Source organism: Eurosta solidaginis, chromosome 3 (genome assembly GCF_040869045.1).
Source record: "Eurosta solidaginis isolate ZX-2024a chromosome 3, ASM4086904v1, whole genome shotgun sequence".
Classification (NCBI taxonomy): Eukaryota; Metazoa; Arthropoda; class Insecta; order Diptera; family Tephritidae; genus Eurosta; species Eurosta solidaginis.
In genome coordinates, this window is record NC_090321.1 from 8,115,093 (window position 1) to 8,133,436 (window position 18,344).

The 18,344-nt window shown below is 34.6% G+C and overlaps 2 protein-coding genes across 9 annotated transcripts in view; one reads left to right on the top strand and one right to left on the bottom strand.

Moving 5' to 3' along the window:
• The window catches only part of Pkc53E (Protein C kinase 53E), a 222,838-nt gene extending 210,988 nt beyond the window's left edge, over positions 1 to 11,850 (top strand). For 3 of the 7 annotated variants that reach the window (XM_067770585.1, XM_067770584.1, XM_067770588.1), the window contains 10 exons: positions 1,270 to 1,398; positions 2,080 to 2,236; positions 2,309 to 2,426; positions 2,554 to 2,664; positions 2,783 to 2,914; positions 4,877 to 5,142; positions 5,501 to 5,702; positions 8,526 to 8,714; positions 10,553 to 10,693; positions 10,862 to 11,848. In XM_067770585.1, the coding sequence (XP_067626686.1) occupies positions 1,270 to 1,398; positions 2,080 to 2,236; positions 2,309 to 2,426; positions 2,554 to 2,664; positions 2,783 to 2,914; positions 4,877 to 5,142; positions 5,501 to 5,702; positions 8,526 to 8,714; positions 10,553 to 10,693; positions 10,862 to 11,020 (1,604 nt within the window). In that variant the 3' untranslated portion in view covers positions 11,021 to 11,848. Of the gene's footprint in view, positions 1 to 1,269; positions 1,399 to 2,079; positions 2,237 to 2,308; positions 2,427 to 2,553; positions 2,665 to 2,782; positions 2,915 to 4,876; positions 5,143 to 5,500; positions 5,703 to 8,525; positions 8,715 to 10,552; positions 10,694 to 10,861 lie in introns of all 7 variants that reach the window. The other 4 variants (XM_067770586.1, XM_067770589.1, XM_067770590.1 and 1 more) reach the window with 2 other exon arrangements.
• Positions 1 to 18,344, bottom strand: part of LOC137243197 (micronuclear linker histone polyprotein) — a 553,070-nt gene that overhangs the window by 523,070 nt on the left and 11,656 nt on the right. The gene's annotated exons all lie outside the window — the stretch shown is intronic.

Sequence of the window (18,344 nt, forward strand, 5' to 3'; positions counted from 1 at the left end):
GGCGTCAAACGGTAGAGAATTTCGGCGTAAATCTTTTCGGAGTCAAATCGCGCCAAATATTATTTTTTTTTTATTCGGACGTGTACAGCGTAGTCTCCTACCTATTTTGTTCCTGGCGACCATATTAAGTTCTACTGGTGATTTCAATTGGCACCAGTAGTCTCAGTTAAGAAGCGAATGTCACGATTCGTTGTACGGCAAACACCGTTTAAACGGTTAAGCGCCAATTAAGGAAACAAGCAGACATTTCTGTGATGATCCTCTCAAGATGTTTTTGTGGCTATTGTTATAACTACAAAAGGTTTAACGTTGTTTTTGATGTGAGTAATTCCTTTCGGAATATGAGTCAGATGCTTTCCAGTACGATCTTTTTGATGCATATAAGCTCCTGGTCTGTGGATTTTTGTTGCTCCTAACGACAGATACCTACATCGGGAGTATTTAAACTCCCTAACCAGCTGCAGATGCTCTTCCCCAGTGCTGCCGACGAGTGACGTAGCGCTCTTGTTGCTATGAATCGCGGAAAGGCAAGAAGTTAGGCACAACCAACGTGGGTGCTTCACCACTTCCAGAAGACAATGCTTAGAATACCGCATCTGCCTCTAAGCGCGTTATTACACAAGGGTCGTTTTATGCGCGGTGATCATGTTGCAATCCGCTAAACCAGTTTTCTATAAAAGCTTCGGGATGTTATAGATGTAAGAGCCTGTATAGACTAGAGAACTTATTATGTAATTGTGTGGCTAAATAATCGATAGCAAAATATTTTGAGCCAACATTGCATTATCATGTTATCACACATTGCTACATTTTTGGTGAACCACTCTATTAGTTTTAATGTGAAATAATGTTATTTTCTTAGTTTTTCATGCGAACAAAAAATTTTTATTATCTACAAACATTACACAGCTTTGAACGTAATCCACAGGTAAGCCGTATAATAATAAAGAGCTTAAGCCTCTGATCAAATTGTGTGCGTGATTTGAATAAATATTTTTACGTTTGAACATCTGACTATTGGATTGTTCATATATAGACTTAGAGGGGGATATGTGAGCATGCGGTTCGCTTCCTGTCTGTATGTACGTTAATTTTAATGCTTTTTCTTTTATTACGTTTTTTCTTTCCCTTGGCGCTCAACTTAGAAATGAATGGAATTTAAGTTTATTACAGTTACAAGTTGCTTAAAAACATGACAATTCCATTGCCTTCTGATACAAGCAAAGATTTCAACATTGTTTTTTTATTTATTTCAAAATTTGCGTACAGCATGTGACATGAATGTACATGCACGCTGCAAGGAAAATGTGCCGAGTTTATGCGGTTGTGATCATACCGAGCGGCGTGGACGGATTTATTTGGAACTGACTGTAAAAGAGAATTTGCTGACGGTGTTAAGTGAGTACTGTAATCTAACGTATTTGCGCAAATTTTCTATTTTGTTATCTTGTGCTATTATATATTATGTTGTGTCATGTTGTGCTATTTTATGCCAGGTTATGTTATGTAATGTTATACTACGTTATATTTTGCTATGTTTTGTTATGTTGTTGTGCTATTTTTTGTTTTGTTATGTTTTTTCATGTTATTTTATGCTATATTATGTTATGTGATGTTATTTTATATTATGTTGTGTCATGTTGTGCTATGTTATGCCAGGTTATGTTATGTTATGTTATAATGCGTTATATTTTGCTGTTTTGTTATGTTGCGTTGTGCTATTTTGTGGTTTGTTATGTTTTGTCATGTTATGTTATGCTCTATTATGTTTTGTTATGTTATGTTATTTTATATTATAGTTAGTTTGTGATATGCTGGTTAAAGCAATGTTATGTGACTTTATGTTGTGTGCTGCTGCATTTATATTATTTGATGCTATGCTATGATAATATTTAGGCAATTCGCAGTGTCCTTTAATTAAATTCTATATTGGAAAGCATGCAAACAAATCAAATCTTAAAATTTTACATGACTGCGACACTCTTGTCAAATGCAATTTCTCTTATGCTATGTTAAAATGGACCTGCGTTCTTATTTACAAAGTATTTTTATACTTAATTCCTATTTTTCTCGTCCCAGTCAAAGAAGGACGAAATCTCATTCCAATGGATCCCAATGGTCTCAGTGATCCTTACGTCAAAGTCAAACTTATTCCCGATGAAAATGAGAAATCCAAGAAAAAGACGAGGACAATCAAGGCATGTCTGAATCCGGTGTGGAATGAGACTATCAAATAGTAAGTTTATTTGAACCAATCTCCCCAGCTCTGGTATATTCTATATCATTTGGTTTTCATCTCGCTTTCCAGTGATCTCAAGCCGGAAGACAAAGATCGTCGTGTACTGATAGAGGTATGGGACTGGGATCGTACATCGCGCAATGACTTTATGGGTGCTTTGTCATTTGGCATTTCAGAAATCATTAAGGTGAGTTGTGAGCCAGGCGCGAATTTTCTGCACGGGTTTTTCTTTCTCTCTATCAAGAATCTATATCTGCTCTACTCCCTTTTACTTACTCTAACTATTTTTCTTCTGTTTTTTTTTTTTTTTGTAGAACCCCGCGGATGGTTGGTTCAAATTGCTCACACAAGAGGAAGGTGAATATTACAATGTGCCATGTGCAGATGCTACACAGGATTTGCTTAAACTCAAAAGCCAAATGCGGGTAAGACATATGAAAATGCCTGCAAAAATAATCTTATAAAGTAATCAATCGTTAATCAATCAGTCAATTTGATATAATACTCTATAATATTTGATTTCCTTTTTTTTTGGTTTAATAGAAATCAGCTTCACAAAAAAAACCGTTGGTGGCGCGTAGCGATATAAATTCACAGACGCCATCTAAAAAGGATATGATACGCGTGACAGATTTCAATTTTGTCAAAGTACTGGGAAAGGGTTCATTTGGAAAAGTAAGTAGGTGAATGTGAATGGGCGTATTTAATATGTTAATCAAAAAAGTGAAAAATTATCAAAATGTTGCTTTCGTAAACTATTCATTCGCTTGTCATAACCATAATCAACTTTAATTTGACAGCTGTCAAATTCATATTTGTTATTTGAAACTACTACGCAGGCAAATCTTTACCGAATTTTGTATAAGTTAAAGAACCCTTGCAGAAAAATATGCGTTCTAAGTCAATCGCTTTACCCTTTATTAAATCTTGGAAAGCTAAGATCTCAAAAAAAAAATGTATAATAAAAACTGGCAAATCCTGCAGCACCTGGCTGCGATACACATCCCACAAAATTACGACAAGCTAAAATTCAGGCTGGCTAAAATGAGGACAACACCACCATAACAATTCTCCGAAATACAGACATAGCAAAATCTCGACAAGACACCAACCAGGAAAATTTTGTTTATAAACAGAACCGTTGCCCAAAATTCAGAATTGAGGCATTTTCAAACACGCTTATATTATCATTTATTGTATGTTTGCATGCATGTACGTATATAACTCTCTTTTATACCACAATAAAAATTAAAAAAATGTTACGTATACGCATCGGTACCCGTATTTACTGGTACGTATATATTTGCATGTAATTGAGTGATTTTTAATAAAACAATCTGCTCTTTTAAATAATGTTTATTGTTATCGACATTTGTGTCTTGTTGGTATTGTGTGTGGTCGATATTTGGTCAGGTGGAGATTCTGTATTTCTGGATTGTGTTAAAAGCCCAACTCAGTCCGATATAAAAGTAATTGGAAAGTTATGTAAAGCACTGTTTTCAACATCTCTCCATCTGTGTTTCTTTATCTTACTAATATATTTACTTGTCTTTTCCTTTTTCTTCTCCTTTCCTCTAATACTACATTTCCCCGTCCCACCCTTGGTCTCTCTCTATCCGTATCTCCTTGCCTTCCTTTCTCCTTTTACACTTTATATCTTTCTCTTTATTTTCCTTACGTTCCAACTCTCCTTCTGCTCAGCTCCTTCTTCATTTTTCGCTCACTTTCCTATCTCTGCTCTCTTGTTCTTCCCTTTGCTCTCCGACTTTTTCTCCACGATCTCTTACTTCCTCTTTCACTTATTCATACTTTTTCTTTGCAATCCTTCCGTCTTTCTCTTCTTTTTGCGCCTTCTCCTTCCCTCTTTCATTCTCTCCTCAATATATTTTATCCTCTTATATTCTCCAATTCATTTTTTATTCTCTCTTTTTCGTCTTGCTTTTCGTCCTCTTCTCCACGTTCAAAAACTTCCTGTTCCACTCCTTTATTTTGTGCCTTTTCATTCCCTCCCGCTTTCTCTTCTTCTTGTACTCCAATTTTCCCTCATTTGTATCCCTCCCTTTCACTTCATGTCTTCCTTGAAATGTTTTGTCCTTTTTACTGTTTATTTTCCTCTTCTCTTCTACTTCTTTCCCTCTTCTTTCGGTTCTTCGTTTTCTTTCTTCCCTTTCCACTATCTGTTTCTTTTTTCTGTTCCCATTCCGCTTACTCCATTCACTCCTTTTTCACCTCTTTCTTTCCCATATCTTCTACATTTCACTCCGCCTCTCCACTCACTCACTGTTATCTCTCATATGAGGGATATCTATGCCAAATATTGAAATATGCTTGAAACACTTACGAATACATAACAAATTTGGATTTTTACTGAAAGAGGCGTGCCGCCGCCTCCCTTTCATAAGGCCCATATGTTTATTCTTAACCCAATTGGGTCTTTTCCAAGCGAACAACTCTCAAAGTTCTAATCCTATATAGAATATTTGTACCGATCAGGCAATGCTTTTCGACCAATGGGCAGTCTGTTGTTCCTTCCTAAACTTATAAATTACAATCCCTAGTGCACACCACAGAGATCTTCAATTAGATTTTACCCAATTAAGCCATTTTTATCATTTTTCTACTCTTTCACCTCCCTAGGTCATGCTTGCTGAACGCAAAGGTACTGAAGATCTCTACGCAATCAAAATACTCAAAAAAGACGTTATTATACAAGATGACGACGTCGAGTGTACAATGACTGAGAAACGTGTATTGGCGTTAGGCGAAAAACCACCATTCCTAGTACAGTTGCATTCGTGCTTCCAAACTCTTGACCGACTCTTTTTTGTTATGGAGTATGTCAATGGCGGTGATTTGATGTTTCAAATACAGCAATTCGGAAAATTTAAAGAGCCCGTAGCTGTGTAAGTATAACATAAGTATGGGTGTTGGGGTCAAGAAACACAAATGGTAATGATTTTAATTTTCTCTACAACAACAATTGGTTTCTCAAAATGGTAATATATTCACTGTACACATCCGTTATTTACAATATTTATTGACTTATGTACATCAAACCCATGACTGATGACTTTTCTACGATTACTTGACCTTTTTTTTTTGTTTGAACGGCCCAATATTTTCTTTTCATTACACAACTTTTTTTCCTCTTTGTTCAACTTTTATTTTCCAAGTTTTATTCGAGATTGATTTTTTCCCTTCTACTTTCCTTTTGATTATTATTTTATTTATTTATTTATTAACTTGTTATTTTTCTTTTAGCTTCTATGCCGCCGAAATTGCAGCTGGCCTTTTCTTTCTACACAGCAAAGGCATTCTGTATCGTGATTTGAAATTGGACAATGTCTTGTTGGATGCCGATGGTCATGTTAAAATTGCTGACTTTGGCATGTGCAAGGAGAATATCATTGGCGATAAAACGACCAAAACATTTTGCGGTACACCCGACTACATAGCACCCGAGGTGAGTTCGACATATGTAGCGTAGCATACTTGTAGGCGTACAATTGTAATAAACAAAAGTGACGCAAATTTTAATTTTATTTTTAACTAGAAGACCCGGCAGACGTTGTCCTGCCCTAAATTTGGCCAATCTGCATACATTTTAATAAGCTTTTTCCGTCTGACCACATTTTGGCCTATATACCGAGACCATAGTCACCCAGGGGTATGAAATTTTACCCTCTAATAAAGCACTCATCAACAGCTTACATTTGATATCCATATTCTATAAACACACCCTATTGGTACCCGGGTCCACTTTTTGGCCTATAGCTCGAGACCCTAGTCACCCAGGGGTATGAAAATTACCCCCTACTAAAGCACTCGTCAACAGCTTTCATCTGATAGCCATATTCTATACACACATTCTTGGGGTACCCAGGTCCACGTTTTGGCCTATATCTCGAGACCCGAGTCACCCAGGGGTATGAAAATTACCCTCTACTAAAGCACTCATCAAGAGCTTTCATTTGATATCCATATTCTATAAACACACCCTATTGGTACCCGGGTCCACGTTTTGGCCTATATCTCGAGACTCTAGTCACCCAGGGGTATGAAAATTACCCTCTACTGAAGCAATCATCAACAGCTTTTATTTGATATCCATATTCTATAAACACACCCTAGGGGTACCCGGGTCCACGTTTTGGCCTATATCTCGAGACCCTAGTCACCCAGGGGTATGCAAATTACCCTCTACTAAAGCACTCATCAACAGATTTCATATGATATCCATATTCTACAAACACACTCTAGGGGTACCCGGGTCCACGTTTTGGCCTATATCTCGGGACCCTAGTCACCCAGGGGTATGAAAATTACCCTCTACTAAAGCACTCACCAACAGCTTTTATTTGATATCCATATTCTATAAACACACCCTATTGGTACCCGGGTCCACGTTTTGGCCTATATCTCGAGACTCTAGTCACCCAGGGGTATGAAAATTACCCTCTACTGAAGCAATCATCAACAGCTTTTATTTGATATCCATATTCTATAAACACACCCTAGGGGTACCCGGGTCCACGTTTTGGCCTATATCTCGAGACCCTAGTCACCCAGGGGTATGAAAATTACCCTCTACTAAAGCACTCATCAACAGATTTCATATGATATCCATATTCTACAAACACACTCTAGGGGTACCCGGGTCCACGTTTTGGCCTATATCTCGAGGAAATATGCTGTTTTGAGTATTTTCCCGGCAAGTATTCGAATTTTTCTCACTTTTTAAACCTTCTCTAGACCTCCACGAATAATTCAAGACCAAGATAAGATAAATCCGTTCAGCCGTTCTCGAGTTTTAGCGAGACTAACGAACAGTAATTCATTTTTATATATATAGATGTAAAACGAATTCTACTTTAGTATGTCAATCCAATATATAAATCATTTTGGCCGTTTAGTGGGCGTAGAAAATTCTGTATCTTCGTTTTTAGATTAATTACTAAACGTGCTAAAGCTAGTGTTGTTGTTGCTGTTTTTTAAAAGCCAGTTACAAATATGACTGCATCATACACATATTTAGCCTGATCTGGTCACACGAGATTACTGAAAACTGCGCTCTTAATCATTTGTCAACCGCTAGAAAGAAACTTCAGTGGGTGTTTTCTAAGATTTAATAGGCAAATTGCCCGTCTTATTAGAAGTGCTGGAAACACAGTCCCAAATATTTTGATTTGGGATACCAGTTTTAGTTCTACTTGAAGAAAGTACAAACAAAGTGGGTTAACATCACCACCTGTGCGATATCAAAATCCATTTGGCCAAACTATGATGGAAAGAGGACGAGAAGTCTTCTGAACAAATCCAGAGCTAACACATGCAATCTGATAGCAGTCTGCACCGGACATTGGGCAGTAGGTACACATGCGGAAAAGATGGGCATTCCGTATAACGAGTACTGCCGAAGCTGCAAAGATACAAATGCCAGGGAGACAGTAGAACACTTTATGTGTAAATGCCCGGCTCTAGCTAGAGTCTGGTTAAGGTTCCTTGGAACCCCGTTTCTAGAAGACCTCAGAGGGTTATCTGTGATAGCAATCTCGAATATTCTTAATTTTATCAACAACTCTGGCTGGTTGTAATACATTGACCGTAACATTCCGTAAGTTTTTAGACGAGTTACATGGCATAAAAACGGCTTTAAATAGCTACTTCGGCGACCAGGGTCGTAGCCATTTCACCTACCTACCTACCAGTTTTAGCATAAAAATATTCATCAAGTTGTCAAGTGGGTTCAAGGGGGGATTGACGGCAGTGTTTAGAATGCTGTTTATTTCTGGTCGTAAGACTTAAATATTATTCATTGTTGATGATCTAAGGCCAGTGTAATACTTCTAATAATTTTTATTTTAGCATTTTTTAGGTCGATAAACAGAAAACTACGCGCTTTGATGCATTTTATACATCGTCAGCAGGGAATCTGTGAAACACAACATAACATAAATTTTACTTAAATAAATAAGACTCCCTGATGAAGATATATAAGAAGCATCAAAACGCGTTGGAGAATAGAAAAAACTGTATATACCCACCGAAAAGTTTCTTAAATGACATTAGAAGTAAGTTTATTAAGAAAACTTTATCTTTGCGACATCACCTTTCAGAAAAATATGGAGGTAACTTTATTGCAAAATTGCTGTTGTACTGTATTGTTCCCTATTGAAATGGTTTCCCGTTATTTCTTGTCGAATTTGTTGTGAAGAACATTTTGCGTTCAAAAATATCAGTTTAATATTAGTTTACAAATTAAACTAATACTTTTTCTCCTTCGCAGATCATTCTCTATCAACCCTATGGCAAATCAGTGGATTGGTGGGCCTATGGTGTTTTACTCTATGAAATGCTCGTTGGACAACCTCCTTTTGATGGTGAAGATGAGGAGGAGTTGTTTGCTGCCATTACCGATCACAATGTCTCCTATCCGAAGAGTCTGAGCAAGGAAGCTAAAGAGGCGTGCAAAGGGGTAAGTTGGTTAATATGTAAATATGTATATACGAAAAAATCTTTTCGTTTCAAATTAAATACCGTTGGTAAAGTTAAATATATATAAAGTTAAATGAATGCAAACGTTGCTTGAGGACTTAATCTCTCAGCTTCTGTTTTATTTATTTATATTTTTACTATTTGTTAAGCTCATGCTGGACATCATTAATTACATATATGAATATTTACTCACACATGTTGTTGGGCATAAATTAATTTTTTCACATATACCTTTTTTAAATGTTCTAACACCAAACTATCTGGATGAGTTTATAGAATTTTCTGACTGATATCCAACTAGTCCCAATTTATTCTAGTAAAAATTCCCAATTTATCTGTTATAAAGTTCGAATTTTTTGTGAAATTTTCCAAAATTTTGGGATTTTTTCAAAAACATTTTGGTGACTGATTTGCATAGTTTCAGTTACAAAAGAATTTTTTTTAAATATCGCTGCCTTCCACTTTTGCCTAGTAATGGCCACATTCGCTGCGCGCCTTTCCTGAGTTTCCCTGGTACTGAATTTCATATGGCTTATCCGGTCTTTGTTGTATGAGAATGCATGATCTATCGAAAATCTCTGGCTTTTCCTGGTCCAACGTCATTCGAAGCATTCTCATGCACTATTCGGTGCTGCTTAGTTCGCAGCCCCCACCCCCCCTCCCACAGTCCGTACATATATTATTGTCCAAGGCCGGTTTGGAGGTTTTTATTTCGAAGCACTCCTTCTGCTGGATATGCGAGAAATAAGAAATTATGATCAATTCAATTTATGCTGCCTACCAGAACTTTTCCTATCAGCAGCCGTACCATCCGCCGTGAGAACTTTCAAGTCTACCTCATGCCACCTTGTAACATACAACCAAAAGACTTGACTTCAAATTGAGCTCTTCAGTGCGAGGGGCTAATAACCAGCTATTAGGGGCAGGTTTCAGAGCCGTTCTCGTGGGTTCTTCTTCATGTAGCAATAAGAATAATTCCCGAATGCTTGGGATTCTCCATCGATTGTGATGGTGCCTCACCGGACACGGATCCGATACGTTCTGGAAAGTGGAACCATCTACTAGCAGCCCAACCATCTCACTAAAGGGGATGTGAAGCTTGCTGTCGCTTGAGCCACATAGCTAAATAAACTTGAATGTGTAACGCTGCACAAACCTTTGAAACCCATTGAAGTGTCTTCCTAAGTTTGACTATGAGACCATTTCGACCAACCTCAGCATTGTATTTATCTACTTGGTCCCCCTCTTGTCCTTTTCGACGGCACGATAATTCCTATCCATTTTTGGCTTCGTCATATTTGTCCGTTCTCCTACCTTTGATCGTTACATCTTGGATTTTTTTTACGGATGTGTACGCATTGGTCTGTCACATAGTCGTATAGGTGTCGGAGATACCTTAACCGCGTATGTATAGTATAACGGCGAAGGAAACGAAAAGCACCTTTGGTCATCAACGATTCTGACGGACGGAGGTGGATGTGATATCTCGCATTAGCTATTTTGGCAGGGTTTTACAACAATCCAAATATATATTCACGTGCTACGGGTGTATCTCATTTTGTTTTCTGGATCTTCTAACAACATGAAAAGTTGATCTTCCACTATTTCTTGTCAAATTGGGTTTGGCGACAACCCGGTTTTGATTTTGTTCTCGAGACGAATCACTTATGCACGTTATGGCTGTGCTGTGAGCTTCCCCCCCCCCCCCCCCCCCACTGCCCATCTATACAGAAATGTCGCTTGCATTCATTTGCTTTAAGAAAATCTTTCACTTTTCTTTAAATTCTTTATTAAATTATAAATTATTCTACTTACCAGTTCCTTACAAAACAACCCAACAAACGACTGGGCTGTGGACCTACCGGTGAAGCGGATGTGCGTATTCATCCATTCTTCCGGCGTATTGATTGGGAAAAAATTGAGAATCGTGAAGTGCAGCCGCCATTTAAACCGAAAATTGTAAGTAAATTGCAAAAGAGAATAAATTAGTAAATAATTTGAAATGTATGTATGTATGTATGCATTTCATCCTGTCATACTGCCAAACCACATTCGTTAAACATTTGCGCAAAACTAATATGCAAATTAATTTAACATATTTTTCAATTGAAATTTTGACACACACAGAAACATCGCAAGGATGTCTCGAATTTCGATAAGCAATTTACTTCGGAGAAAACGGATTTAACACCAACAGACAAAATATTCATGATGAATTTGGATCAAACAGAATTTGTTGGTTTTTCCTACGTGAATCCAGACTATGTAGAATTTAAAGAAAAGTAGGAAAATAAAGAAACAAACAAATATTAATAATATTGCGGGGGATGGATGACAGTTCATGTGGATAGGCTAACGAAGAGAGCGATAGGGTGAGAAACAAAGGGAGTAGCTGAAGACGATGCGAGCGGTTTGACGTACAATAATTTAAATGCTGAATATGTCAACTTGACGCAATATTTTTACGTGTGTATGATTGTGAATATTTTACGAATACTTTACGAATACACTGTCTGTGTGTGAAGGTGTGAACAATGTGCCATAAGAAGTACGTTATTAAAAAATTCATAGAAATTTCCAAAAAAAAACGCGGAAAGAGACACAGTACGCATTTGAAAGACGTAAAGTATGCGTTGCCCACATTTTGCTAGGGTAGAGCGAAGCTGAAATAAAAATTGTTCGCATAATACTATGTTCAAACAGAAAAATAAATTGAGGCTATTTCGATTTAAATTGAGTGGTGTTCATACAACTCTATTTAGCTAACACAATAGTAATTTGATAGCTGGTTGGCTCATCTCTACAGTAACAACATATCTTTGTTGAGACTGTCAAAATGTGCGGGTTGGTATTAGGTGAATGGAATGGAATGAAAACATTAAACTTTGAAATTTTTGTGTGTTGTAAGAAAATGTGTTCAATGTTTTGGTTTCATTTTGATTTTGCCATCTTCTTTTCACAATCACTACTCAAGTGAAATGAAAGACATAAAATAAGCTGATGAGATGTGTCAACCATATATTTCAGCCATGCGTAACTGACGTGTAAATATACTCAATAAACACACTTTACAATGTTGCATTTGCAGTTTGAAACAATTTATTACGCAATTTTTTTTAAATTGGCAATTTATTATTACAATTTATTATATGACAAATTGCGTAATAAATTGCCCAAACACTATAAATTGCCAATTTGGTGTGTGTTTGAACCTAGTATAAATGTGATATTTGAAAAGGAAATTTTTAAGTTTGAAAAAAAAAATGCTTTCGAAAAAGTAAATTTGTCTTAAGTACACATATTCAAAGGAGAAAAGTTTTACTTACATTTAAAAAAGTGATTTGGGAAAAAATAAAGTGGAACACTTAAAAAAAATCTTTAAAATATAAAAAAACTTCATATATTTTTGAAAAAGTAAATTTTCTTAGATTTTTATTTTCGCATTAATGTGATATTTGAAAAGGAAATTTTTAAAGTTAAAAAAAAAAATAGTTTCGAAAGATTTAATTTTTCTTAAGTGCATATCTTCAAAGAAAAAATGTTTTACTTATATATTTCAAACAACTGATTTGGGAAGAAACAAAGTTGAATGCTTTAAAAAAATTCCTTAAAATTTTTAAAAAACTTTAATATATTTTTGGAAAAGTGAATTTTCTCAAATTTTCATTTTGTTGTTTCATAAGTTGCCGATAACGGATATGTTCGTTTTATACTCAGTCTGTAAAGGGTTTTGAAAAACTTATATTGGAAATTAAATATTGAAAAATATATATTTGTTTACGCTTAGTATCTGGCTGCGCAAAACTAAAAAAAAGTTAAAACTTTCGAAAAATATTGTAACGAATTTACTGCAAATCCTCTTATTTGCAACCTTCTGCCAAATTCGAATCACTAAACTGTTGAGTAAATAATTCCAACATTTAATAATGCAAAATGGCCTTTATTAAAGTACTTCACAATAAATAACTCTACTGTTGCCCGACAGATAGCGTGCTTAATCGCAACTGATTATCGCGCCTCTACTGTTGCTGCTTTTATACTGTGTGATTTCCTCGTTGCATCTTCTAGGCGCTATCAGAATTTACTTAGTTACTGGTATATAATTATAACTACAGATGCACGTGTGTAGCTTCTCATATGCGCGTGTATTTTTGATCGACACTTCCACAATTACAATTGCATACTTTTGGGAGCATTTCAGATAAGAATCTGCATGTGTTTGTGCATCTCTTCTCCGCTGCGTGTACGTACATATGTGTAGACATAATAATTGATTCGTTTATGTAGATACATAATGATTGATTTATGGATGTGCATACAAGTCACTCTTCGCATCGGCTTAGAGTTGACAGTACCCCTTAGTGTTGCTAATATTCGTAACAATATAGTTCAAATTTTTTTTTTTTTTTTTTATTACTTGAAATCCTGAAAATCAATACAAATTTCGAATATATATGAAGGCTCAAAATATCAACTTTTAGCAAATATTTTACTTGACTTTCGTACTTTTTAGATATATTAAAATGTACCTTGCGGAATTTTTATTTCTATACTATATAGAATACAACAAATTTGCTTATAAAAAATTTGGAAAAACAATAAACTTGTTCTTCATAAATTTGAAAGTTTTTAAGAATTTTTGTTTTTTGTTCCGCCCCTCCCAAATGATTTTTGTAAAAAAGACTATTTGAAACAAATGAAGAAAATCTTTCGAATTTCGGTGAATATTGATATTTAACGAAAATGGTGAGAAAGTGTAAATTATTTAAAGAGAATTGTATTTTATTTTTTAGTTTAGAATTGTTTTACAGCTTTAAAAAAGACAAACGTGCTTATTTTTAATAACAATTTATTTTCGAATATTTTAATATAAACTTTGCAGAGAATTTTTACTAGTTTGTTATTGTTTGTAACATTTATAAATAAAAAACATAAAAATATTTAAAATGTATAAGATTACAAACTTTGTTCAGCCTTTGATTTTTCACTGACTAAGAAATTATTTTTTTATTTGCTTTTAATCCTTGCTTTTTTCTCAAACTTTTTTTAATACATTTTTTATTTTATTTATTTACATTTTAATTTTATTTATGAAATCGGAAGCAATATTGACTTTGAAAGCAATTCTAGTATAATTAAATTAAGTTGTTATTAATTTGTTATTCCCTATTCCTAATAAAAAAATTTTAGTAAAAATATAAAAACTTCAAAACAAAATAGTTTTATAACAAATGAAAACAACAAATTCCAATGTACTTGTAAATAAACTTGCATATATGCGCTTAGGTGTAATTTCTTCTACGACACTTAAATTTATGTGTTTAAATATAGTAATAGAATTGTTTATCTATAAGCTAAAAAATCGTGAAATTAAGACAAATCTTATTTCAAGTAATAAAAATTGTATTTAAGACAAACGACATCTGACAATTGTTTGTTTTTATTTAAATTAATTTTAGATGATTTGTTCGGACGGGTTTTGAGAAAAAATATGTTATATTTGTTTACTAATTTTTATTTAATAAATTGTATTCAAAAATTGTATTTTATTGTGAGAAGAATATTTGCCTTAGAATGAATCGCGACATACTTAGCGCAGAGTGGGACGTGGCGAATTAAATAGAATCAGCTGAAAAATCAAAATTTTATATGTATTTTGATATAATACCGCAGGTAAATCTTTATTGCACTAAAAATTAGAAGTAAAGTTTTTCCACACTATTTTTCACAAATTCTGTCATGTGTTTGAGAAGAAATACCTCGCGAGTATCATCTTTGGGCGCGGTTATCGATATACTCGCCAGGCTTGGGAGCCTCCCGTCATTCAATTTAGTCCCTGCATTGACAGTATTATGCAGCGCTTCAGCTTTCTTTTCGGACACAAAAAATTTTAATGTTATACAAAAAATGCAGCGGTTAAATTGCACGGCGAGAGACTCGCGACAAATTGAGTTCTCGAGTTTTAAAATCTTTGAAGAAATCGTAAGTTCTATCTATGCGTATCCAGCATTTTACTAGTTGGTTATATTCCTGATATCAGTATTCATTCTGTACCTGTCTTCAACTTACTTTAAAAAAATCCATTAAGTAACAAAGCTTTAGTAAAAATAAATGCTGCATTGTACGATAAGCTAAGAAATTCAAAAATAAAACAAAAAAACTGAAACGAAATAAGCACGCTGTTGTTTTAAAAATCAACCAATTACGCGCAAACCTCTAAGGACGGGTACCGGTGCTTTTACGTAACATATTTTTTATTATTATTTGGTATAAACGAGTTGTATGTAGATACAAACATATTGATGAAGCTAATAACGTTAAAACGATGTCTTTACATTTTTTAGCAAAAACTATAAAAGTGAGACAAGACGGATGAAAATGTCAGATTAGTTACGTGTTTTAATTGGTTGCTGTAGCTATACGATATTTGTTCATACTTGTTGTAAAATGCCGGTTCCATCCCTGTCATTTTTGCTTTAGGCTACCTGACTGGAATCGTTCAAAAATCTGTCAAATTAAGTGTCAGTTAGCGCTAACTAGAGATGATGAAGCGGCTCTGAGTCATCAACTATCGATGCAGATATCGTTTTCATTCATTTTCTCACTCAGAAAGTGTTTGATGCGTTTTTTTTCGAAAAAAGCCTTAACTCGCTGAACATCTTTCTGAATTTTTGAGAATGCTAAAAGAACACATATTAGCTATAATCTGTTATTTAATCTGAAATATATTTCTTCGAAAACTTGTTTGCGCCAGTTTGCGCTCTTGTCGTAAATCGGTGATGATTAACTTCAACCTTCATATTACTGCAACTTTTAATAAGGCTAGAGGTGTTCTGGCGTTTGTAAAGCGATGGTCTAAAGAATTTAGCGACCCGTACGTTACTAAAGCTCTTTATACAACATTAGTCAGGCCGTATTAGAATATGGTGCAATGCAATTTGGAACCCCAAAACAATTCTTACTTTTCTCCTTAAGAGATTTCCATTGAGATTCTACATAAAATCTTCCACCTTCTACTAATCGCTTGAAACTTATTAATCTTCCCGCTCTTGCTAGTCGTAGGGAAATGCTTGGAATTGTATTTATGATTAAACTACTAACTGGTTCGATCTCAAAATCATTTCTGTTGAGCGAAGTAAACTTTAATGTCCCTTCCCGGCTTTCAAGACATTTTGGACCTCTCTACCTAAAACATTGTAGAACATATCTTGAATTAAATGAGCCCTTCCGCTGTTTGTTTCAGAATTACAACTCCCACTCTAGCACACTTGATGTTTCGGACTCGCTTTTTTGCCTTAAAAAATCTGTTCTGTCCTCTCTTAATAGTAACTAACTGTATTCACTAACATATTGAATTCCATTTCTACTAATTATATCCATTATATGTATGTATATTAATTACTAATACGTCATTTATTTTACTTAGCTTATGAGGTTTCCTCTGTGGCTGAGCAGTTTAAATTTTAACGGTTAACAAACCACTGCAACTGGGTAGTGCGCTGTCACAACGTCCATTTAAAAAAAATAGCACCATTGAGCTACTGGCCCCACCGTAGCGGTAATGATTTTATGAGCGCGTTAAACCTTCTAGGTCATTCAACCCACTCCTTCCTTGTGAAAATTGTAGTTACCCGATCTTCGACTGCTTTATTGACAATAGGGTTGGAGAAGCTTTATAGTGCGCTGGCAACAATTTGAACGGATTGCGCTAGTCAACCCAATGAATCCCGTTTTTTCTTCCTCAAACTTTGCGATGGTTATCGTCGTACAAAAAGCCGAAATTGTTAAAATTTTCGTAAAGTTAAGATATCGATATGAAGATTGGAAAAAAATTTAAAAATAATAGTAATTTGGCTTTCCAAAAAATTTATTCAAATAAATGCATACATGTAAACGTTTGACGATTGTAATGTTCGCCCCTGCATTCAACAATCGGCACAAACGTTTTCGAATTATCGTTATAGATCTAAAAACAATGTAGTAGTTACGAAAATTATTTCCAGAAAGATATAAGCAAATGTTATACATACATATTTATTAAAGTGTTCTCAAAAGTATAACAAATATTAGAGTTGAATGGAAGATATGAAAATGTGAAAAAAGGAATCACAAATTAAGTAAGTACTTATATAAGAGAATAGAAGAGATGTGTTTGTTCGAAAACTTAAAAAGGTATACTGAAATTTGAAATAATTAAAACAGTTTTAAAAACTATTAACCCTCCGAATATTTTAATTTTTTTTTATAAGAGGTAACTGGGCTTCAACATTTAAAAATAACCTGAACTTCTGAAAGACTTAAAACTATAAACGTTTTTTGTAAAAATAAAGATTTTTACGAATGAAAATCAGACGGAACATTGTTAAGTTTCAGTTGAAGTGCTTTTCTTATTTTACCTTATTTTTACGAATGGCCCATATCAAGAGTTATCACTGTACTGTGATGACAACTCTTTTTACTACGGTGAGTCTGTGTTACAAGCCAACCGAATAAAACCGCACTGCGTTTTTTAGCGCACGCAAACAGCCGGCGTTTTTTGCCCTAACCGAAATAAGCATGCGTTGCGACAATGTAAAGCATGTGTGCAAACGTCAAACCGAAATGTCAACCACCACAAAAATTGGAAATCGAGTTAGGTTTTCACGCAGCAAATTCAATTTCGGTTGCTCTCATACAAGTTATATGTGCATGAGACATTTTTGACAGAAAATGACTTGCGTGTGTTTTTATTAGGTTGGCATGTCAATTGGTATCTTTTTACTATGGTGAAAATTTTTCCCAATAGCACACCATAGCAACTTAAAATCGTATTCACCTCATACCTGTCAAAAATTTACATCACAAGATATACTATGCTATCGATGTACACAGGCTCGGTGAGAAAATTGTCTATGGGTATTCTGAGGGATCATGAAATACGTTAAATATCTTCAAACCATTTTCGTATCATTTGTCACGGGAGTCCGGTAAAAATTACCAAAATATTTTATAATAGTGATATATTTTTATTACCATTAGCATAAAATATTAGATATTTATAGTGAGATTTTTTTTAAAAAAAATCAATAATCATAATAACTTATGGAAAAAATATATTATGAAAACAAAGATTCCCCAATATCTGACAAGCACCAGTTTACTTGAAGGCCTTCAAACCTATTTAAAAAAGTTCAAAAGCTCTTTACTAGTTTTTCACCATTCATGAAATATTCTAATTCAAAAGTGTTTCTTGTAGAATATGTGCAAACCCCTTAAATTTACAAAAGTTTTGGTGCATGGCTTTTTATTGGAACTTCCGACGCTAAAGCGCCCGTTACTCATACTTAGCATAAACTTGACTTGACTTGAGAACTGTCACTTACAGTTCTGTTAAATGAACATTGCATGTTACTGAATACTCAAAACTTAGCAACACTTAACTTGACTTAGAAGTCTGTTGAATTTTGATTTTCTATGTAAGTTCTAAGTGACGTTTACATTTTGAGATGCCATTTGTTTGTTTTCATTTCATTTTGACATTTTGTCATACAAATTGACATTTACTGATTGTTTTAAACAATTTTTACACTTAATTAATAATTGTAGTACTCAAAATTAACTCTGTTTAAAA